The following is an 8,548-nucleotide window of genomic DNA, read 5'->3' on the forward strand; positions in this document are numbered from 1 at the left end:
TCTCTGTCTTCCTGAGAAGGTCGTTGTACATCTGTTTATATGTCGTCGAGAAATCATAAACCACGGGAAGAGTGGGTGTCGGGCCTGGGAGCTTCACGCAAGATCCAGCTCCGAAAGACCGGACACTGAACCCTTTCTTCCTGAAGATGCTGTGGGCTTCCATGCTCCTGTTCATGTTACTCATACACACCACAGCCAGCCTGAGCGGGAATGAGGGCATGATGATGGCCACCCGGAACTTAGTGACACAAGTGGTCGTCAGCGGCTGCCGGGACTCTGAAGCCAAGGGGATGACCACCCAGCTACAGCAATTCCAACCAGCTAAGTGTCAAAGAACAGGATCCGGGCTTATATTGAGTCACCTTCCCCGATGTGAGAGGAGACTTCCAGGACTTCTGGATTGATTGGATTATGATAATGAACCCTCACCAGAGAACTTAATCTAATCATGAGAACTAAGTGATGAAGACAACTGAAAAAAATAATAATAATCCAAACTCAACAGGGATGGTGCCACCCAGTGAGGAGGGTTTTGAATTTAAGTGAGCTCTATGGTTTCTCTGAGTAATGAAGCTGCGAAGCTACTGACAGTGCCTAACCTTCTGTGTAACTGGCACACCCTGCGCAGTCCTGAAAACATTTCAGGACATCTAGGCACACACCTTCAGAAGCTTCCCTGAGGGCTAAGGTGATCCACGACAAGTGCATGGTCAAGACCAAGGGCTATTGCTCCTTAGCTTTGAGGATCTGGCGACTATATACATACCGTGCGTCAGAAAAACGAGAACTATGTGGGCTCGCGCCCCATCCAGTTGCGCAAGAGCATGTGGAAGGGTCGGAACCCGGATGTGGTGCGCTAGAAGCAGAAGAATTTGGGCCTGAGGTGCGGTCTGTGGCCTGGCACCCGCTCCCACCGGTCCGGGGGTGGCTCCTCCACACAGTTCTCTTTGGAAACCCTCAACTATCCACTCATCCACCCATCCTCCCCAAAAGCAGTTTCAATAAATTTGGTTCATGTCCAAAAAGAAAAAAGAAAAAAACAGACAGCTCAATATTTATTGACAGAAATTCGTAGAATATGGTTAAATCCCAGTACTTGAGATCTGTCTCCTCATAGGAGTTTACATTATAGTGACTAAGAAGTTAAACCTCTTTCTCTACGAATATGAGAATTGTTACTGCTGGTTTGCTTCAAGTTGGCGGCACTGAGAGTGTTTCAACAAAGAGAATTATTAAACTCTAGCGCATGATATTTCATCAAATTGCCTCATTAGAGTATCTCAATTGAAAATAGAAACGCTAATAAGAAATGATTGGATTATTCAATATTAAAAAACTCATTTAAGCAAATATGGGCAAATATCTCCTAGAGATCTTGATTTCAATACTTTTGCAAATATACCCAGAAGTGGGGCTCACTGCATCCTATGGTACTTCTATTATTAATTTTATGAGGATTATTAATTCCAGTATCAATCAAAATCTATAAATTGAAAATCAATAAAAATTATATTTGAAAACTGTTCTAAAAACTTTTTAGAACAGTTTTATATTTAAAGAAAAACTGCATAGTGCACAGTTGCCACCAACGCCACATCCTCTATTATTAACATTTTACCTTAAGCAGAAACATTGCTATAATTAATGAACTAATACTAACACATGATAATAACTATCGTTCCTGCTGTATTCAGATTCCTTAGATATTTTACCAGATGTCCTTCTTCTATTTTAGGACCCCATTCAAGAAACCACATTGCATTTAGTAGTCATTTCTCTGTAGGATGCTCTTGGCTATGACCGTTTCTCAGACTTTTCTTTGTTGTAGAGATTCTTGACAGTTTTGATCAAGTATTTTGTAGGATGTCCCTGAATTGGGATTTGTCTGATGTTCTTTTCATTATTATACTGAAATTATGAGACTTGGGGAGGAAGACCATAGAGGTAAGTTGTCTTTTTTTTTTTTTTTTTTTACCTTTTCCTTGTATTAGTTTCAGATATACAATATAATGACTCCATATTTGTACTTATTTTAAAATGATAGCCACAATAAGTCTAGTAAATGTCCAACACCATTCATAGTTATAAAATTTCTTTTTTTTTTTTGTGATAAGAAGTTTTAAGATTTACTCTCTTCACAACTTTCAAATATGCAAAGTGGTAATATTAACAATAGTCCCCTTGCTGTAATTATACCACATAACTTATTTATTTTACAACTAGAAGTTTGTACCTTTTGACACCCTTCACCCATGTCATCCACCCCCAACCTGTGGCAACCACCAAACAGTTCTCTGTATCTATGAGCTCTTTTTTTGATTGTTTTCTTTCTCTTTTTAGATTCGACATATACATGAGATCATATTGTCTGTCTCACTTATTTTACTTAGTATAATGTTCTCAAAGTCCACCCATGTTTTCTCAAATGACAAGATTTATTTTCAATTATGGTTGAAACATATTCATATATACATATATAATTTAATCCATTCATTCACTAATGGACGCTTAGTTTATTTTCATAGCCTGGGTATTGTAAATAATGCTACGATGAATATAGGGTACATATATCTATTCAAATTAGTGTTTTCTTCCTCTTCAGATAAGTAATCAGAAGTGGAAATACAGGATCATATGGTAGCTCTATTTAAACCTCTATACTGCTTTCGATAGTGGCTGTACCAATTCCCACCAAAAATGCACAAGGGTTTTCTTTTTTCTATATCCTCACCAGCCCTTTTATTTCCTGGCTTTTTAATAATAGCCATTCTAACAGAGGTGAGATGACATCTTATTGTGCTCTGATTTGCATTTCTTTGATGAGTACTACCGTTAAGCACCTTTCCATGTACCCGTTGTTCATCTCTACGTTTTCTTTGGAAATATGTCTATTCCGATCTTCTGCTCATTTTTAATGGGGTATTTTGATGTGAAGGGGTTACTATTGAGTCGTATGAGTTTTTTGTATATTTTGAATATAACCCCTTATGAGATATATGATTTGCAAATATTGTCTCCTTTTCAGTAGGTTACTTTTTCACTTTTTTTTGTTTTTGACGATTTCCTTTCCTGTGCAGAAGCTTTTTAGTTTGATGTAATCTGACTTGTTTATTTTTGCTTTTCTTACCTTTGCTTTTGGAGTCAGAGTCACAAAATCATTGCCAAGACCTATATCAAGGATCTTACAGCATAAGTTTTTTTCTAGAAGTTTTATTTGTTTCAGGTCTCACATTCAAGTCTTTAATCTATTTTCAGTCGATATTTGTGTATGGCGTAAGATAGTGGTCTACTTTGAGTCTTTTCCATGTGGCTGTAGTTTTCCTACCACCACTTATTGAACAGACTGTGCTTTCCCTGTTGCATATTCTTTGCTCTTTATTGTTAATAAATTGACCATATATTCATGGATTTTCTATTCTGTTCCATTGGTCTGTGTGTCTGTTTTTATGCCAGGACCACACTGTTTAGATTACTATAGCTTTGTAATATAGTTGGAAATCAGGGACCCTAATGCTTTGAATTATGCATTATTTTTCCTTCTCAAGACTGCTTTGGCCTCAGGGTTTTTTGTGGTTCTACACAGATTTTAGGATTATTTTTTCTATTTTTGTGGGAAAAGCCATTGGAATTTGATAGGAATTGCATTGAATCTGTAGATCCTTTTGGGAAGTATGGACATTTGAACAATATTAATTTTTCTAATCTATGAACACATTATATCTTTTCATTTGTTTTAGTTTTCCTCAATTACTTTCATCAGTGTCTTATAGTTCAGAATTCAGGTCTTTCTCCTGCTTCGTTAAATGTATTTCTAGGTATTTTATTCTTCAATCTCAATTGTAAATGAGATTGTTTACATAATTTCTCTTTCTCGTAGTTTATTATTACTTTACAGAAACACAACAGATTTTTATAAATTAATATTGTAACCTGCAACATTACTGAATTCATTTATTAGTTCCCAGTTTTTTGGTGGAATTTAGAGTTTTTTTATATATAATGTTATGTTATTGGATTGCATTCCATTTTTTGAAAATACAAAGTATCCTAGAATTTGTAAGAGGTTCATTTGAAAAACCTTTTTGTACACAAAAAAACACATACTCCATCTAGCCAAGACCGGTTACACATATATGCAGTAAAATTATTCAAGAATCTTTCCTATAGTGTACCACAAACATGCAAAATATAGAAAATGTGTATTGATGCTTATGTTTATAACAATTTTATTTATACTTTTCAGTTACTTAGATGTAAATATTTAACAAGAATTGACTAGTTTACTAAAATACAGTGTACCATACAATACTATGTTATATACATCTTTAACTCATTATTTATGTAATGTTCTTGATGCCAAAAAAATGCTCATTATGTAACATTTAGTTTTTTTAAAAGTAAAGCATAAGATACTTGCACAGCTCATATTCTCTGAAAATATGTTTAAATGGCAAAAACCTTTTGTAATTACAAAGTATTTTTTAATGATATAGTTAGTAGTCAATAAAACACTTTGTGTTATTTTATATTTCTGTTGAAAAAATTAAAATAGTTTTGCAATATTGACTATAATTATTCAAGTGCTAAATTAAGTAGAAGCAAGATTTTATATTAACATAATGTAATTCTTGTTTAATTTTGAAATACTTCAGAGAAACACTAGGAAATCAAAAGAGTATGCCTGGCTAAACTATATATGGCATACTTATCTACAAATACAATGAACAGGAGATAAAAATGCCTGCAGACTTGTATAGTTTTGGCATGGAATTGGGTCAACATTACTTTGCTAAGTGAGAAAGCTGCATTCTAAAAGAGTAAGTATAATATAGTTTGATTAAAATTTATATTATCTATACACATATAAACAGTAGAAAATATGTAGCTGTACTCCATAAAATATGAACAGTGAATAGCTCTATGTTGATAAAATGGGCAATTTTATACAGATTTTGTATCTAATAAGGTGAGTTCTAAGAACGAGAATATTCTTGACTGTATCAGATGCTGTTGATGTCCCATGTACGATGTAGACCGAATATTGACAGTTGGATTCTACAGTGCGGAAATTACGGTGATATTCAGTTCAATAGCATAGGAAAAAGTCTGACTAGAGTTAGATCAAGAAAACTAGGGAAAAGGTATTAAATCCTGAATGTATAGACAACTCTTTTGAGGTGTTTTACCGTAATGGGGAGAAAGAAGAAGAAAACCAGGAAGAGGAAGAAGTAGAAGAAAGGGAGAGGCAGAGGAAAGACTATAGGAGGATGTGGATGCCAGAGGCCATTGCCTGCTTTCCTCCCTCTCTCCCTCCTTCCTTTAGGTGGACAAGTAACAAAATGTGTACAGATCAAGCTGAGCCTATGAAGAATAAAATTATGTGATCGAAAGGACAGAGGGAATAATATGTAGAACAACATCCCAATGTAGAGGAGAGGTACGGGAACTGTTTCACCACAGCAAAGAGTCAAACAAACCAGGAAAGAATAGTCCAGCAATTGCCCATGTTCATCTCTTTCCAAATACCTATCTAGGGTTCAAGAATAGGGTGGTTTATTTTTCAGACTCTGGGTGAGAAAGCCTACTGGGTAACAACAACAAAAAAAAATCGATCTTTTATTATTGATCAGAGACATTGAAAAGCATGTCTTTAGCTCCCCTGTGGACTTGCTCCAAAACATATTCTCAGTAAAATATTTGTCTGGTCTCAGCTGTCCCTCACCTACGAGAGCTTCTAAATCTCGCCTCATATATTGGCAGAAATGTTGAGAAAACAGTAGTTTGTTTCTCATTCCTGAAGTCATATCTCTTTTGGAAACAACACATGAGTCACCTGTTCCCTGATCTGTTTGGTCTTGATCCCATAAATGATGGGATTCAGCATAGGAGGAGCCACAATGCAGACATTGGCCAGCAGGATGTGGACATGGGGTGAGATGTGGCGTCCAAACCGCTGAGTGAGGGTCGTAAAGATCCCAGGGACATAAAAGAGAATGAAGACACAGACGTGGGAACCACATGTGTTGAGAGCTTTGTGGCGAGCATCTTGGGAAGGGATGCGGAAGACGGCACGAAGAATAAGCATATATGAAACAATAATTAAGAAAACATCTAAAGAAATTGTTGATATTAGGACAAAAAGTCCATACCAGATGTTTACTCGTATGTCATTACAGGAATATTTAGCCAACCCAATGTGTTCACAAAGAGTGTGTGGTAGAATGTTACTTTTACAAAACGTCAGTCTTTTCAGAAGAAATGTCATGGGGAATACTGTACCAAAACTTCTCAGTAAGATGGTCACACCAATTTTCTCAATCAGCATGTGTGTAAGAATAGTGGTGTATCTCAGTGGGTAGCATATGGCAATGTAGCGGTCAAACGCCATCGCCAGCAGGATTCCTGACTCGGACATGAACGTGGAAGTGACGAAGAATACCTGAGTGATGCAGCGATCCAGGGAGATCTCCCCAGCATGGAACCAGAAGATAGCCAAGGCCTGAGGTACTGTGCACGGAGAGGACAACGTCTGTTCCGGCCAGCATGCAGAGGAAGAGGTACATGGGTTCATGTAGGCTGCTTCTTGTGAGGATAATAAAGATGAGCAGGCTGTTCCCAAGCAGAGCCATGACGTAGGAAATGAAGAAGGGGATGGAAATCCACATGTGCTTTTCCTCTAAGCCGGGGATGCCCAGCAAGTGGAAGACTGTGTGGCTAACACCAGTGCGGTTTGAGGTAGTCATGTATGGGGAGACCGCAAGAGACATCACCTCTTATTCACAGAGACAGAGGAAACTGCTGATTTTCCTGGAATAGCTTTTGTGAAGGAAGGCACCAGCAGCTTTTGTCATATTCCACATTTCCATCTTCTTTGAACATACAAATAATAAGAAACATAAAAGGTCTAGTGTCAGTGTTAATTCAAAGACATGCATAATTCCGGCTAATCAAATAAAACACAGTATCGTATGTATATCTCCTACAAAAAGAGAATTGTGTCTATACAAAATAATCTTTCTATGTATCTGGGAATACTATAACAAGTGTATCTTGCTCTTGAAGAACTGGAATTTGGCCTTGCGGTAGATACTTTATCGTAAGGAGAGGAACAGAAAAAGAGAGAAGCCACTAAAGAAAACGCGAGTATTCAAATCAAAGTATAGCATGTTCATGAAACACTGTTCAGTTCCATGTGGCTGCGCATAGAGAATATGGATAAAGCAAGGTAGATGGTTGTTCATTTGGTCTAAGTGATGGAAATGTGATTTGAAATCTCTCGGGTTTCACCACATACAATCACTCACTTCTGAAGAGAGTCAAGAGACCTTTAAGTGGTAATTTGGCTGGGCATGCATGCCTGAGGTGAAGCACTCACTGCTTATGCTCACCCCTTAAGGAACCGAGTTTAGAAATAACTAAAATTGGAAGTAAGGCATTATTTCTGGGAGGAGATGTGCATGATATTTGGAAGCTTTTTGCACTTGGAAATTTTATCATTTATTTCAGTGTGTACATTCATTCATTTATTCATTCACTCAGTCATTCAAGAAGCAGTAACTATTTTTCAGGCCCCATGTAACAAACCAGGAATCTAAAAAAATGGGGTCTAACCAATGGAGTGTATACCTAAAACTAATAATGGAAAAAAAAAAGGGAATTTGACAGCATATGGATGCTTGTGAGAAAGTTCTCTCGGCGAGGGCCGCCGACATCCTGCAGGAAAACTATTGGGATAGCACCAGAAGACTGCAAGGGCTCGTGCATGCCCCACAGACTCGATTGAGAATTGAAAGGAGAAAAATGGCAAGAAAGAAGAGGCCACAGAGGACACGTATCAGCAAATGAAGAGCTGGAGAGGGAGAAAAGATTGTGGAAGCTGGTAATGACCAGGTGTTTTGGGAAAGGGAGCAACAGAGGAAATTTTATTAATTAAAGCCAGAAAAGAAGCCAAGGAGCTCAAAGTCTGAGGATTTGCCATTTTGATTGGTCTCCTGACCAAGCTAGAGTGACTTTGGTCTCACACAAGTTCTTCTAATCGTTCCTCCTCCGTGGTTCTGTTCTCACACCTGCCCAAGACGTCCAGGTCCACTTCTCAAGCCCTGCTTTGCAGAGCCCAGCACAGATCCTTGTCATTCTTAGGGCTCTTCTCATATTTGCCAAGAGGGGTCTGCCATCAAGTCAATATCTTTTCAGTTTTCTCGTGCTTAGTCTAATTATTAGACACTAGTCATATATCAGATTATTTCTCTTTATTTACCAAACTTCATTAACCTCAGCTACCCATAAACTCTGAACTTCCCTTTCCACACCTCACCCTCCACTTCTGCTTTAACCAACAATACTAGTGCCTCTTATCTTTGACATTCTTCAGATACATGTATCAATAGCCTCCAAGAGTCCTGACACCTCTGGCCTGTTGGGGACATAACACCAGCCCCGTACTTACCTTGATCCTGGAACCAACCCACCCACAGATGTCTAGTTCACTCACCAGCTTTTGCTGAGTCTTCAGGAACAGACATGAGGTTCGAAATGAAATTCAGTTGGT

At 37.7% G+C, this 8,548-nt stretch overlaps 1 protein-coding gene and 1 pseudogene across 1 annotated transcript; both read right to left on the minus strand.

The window, feature by feature from the left end:
• The window catches only part of LOC102879461, a 577-nt pseudogene extending 357 nt beyond the window's left edge, over positions 1-220 (minus strand).
• Positions 221-5,800: 5,580 nt separating this feature from the next.
• On the minus strand, positions 5,801-6,868 carry LOC102881509 (olfactory receptor 52B4-like). The gene is given in 2 exon segments (XM_015597822.2): positions 5,801-6,512; positions 6,514-6,868. Coding segments are annotated over 2 exon segments (966 nt in total). The 5' UTR covers positions 6,768-6,868.
• Between the last annotated feature and the right edge of the window lie 1,680 nt (positions 6,869-8,548).

The sequence above is a fragment of the Pteropus alecto genome, unplaced genomic scaffold, assembly GCF_000325575.1.
Source record: "Pteropus alecto unplaced genomic scaffold, ASM32557v1 scaffold1001, whole genome shotgun sequence".
Classification (NCBI taxonomy): domain Eukaryota; kingdom Metazoa; phylum Chordata; class Mammalia; order Chiroptera; family Pteropodidae; genus Pteropus; species Pteropus alecto.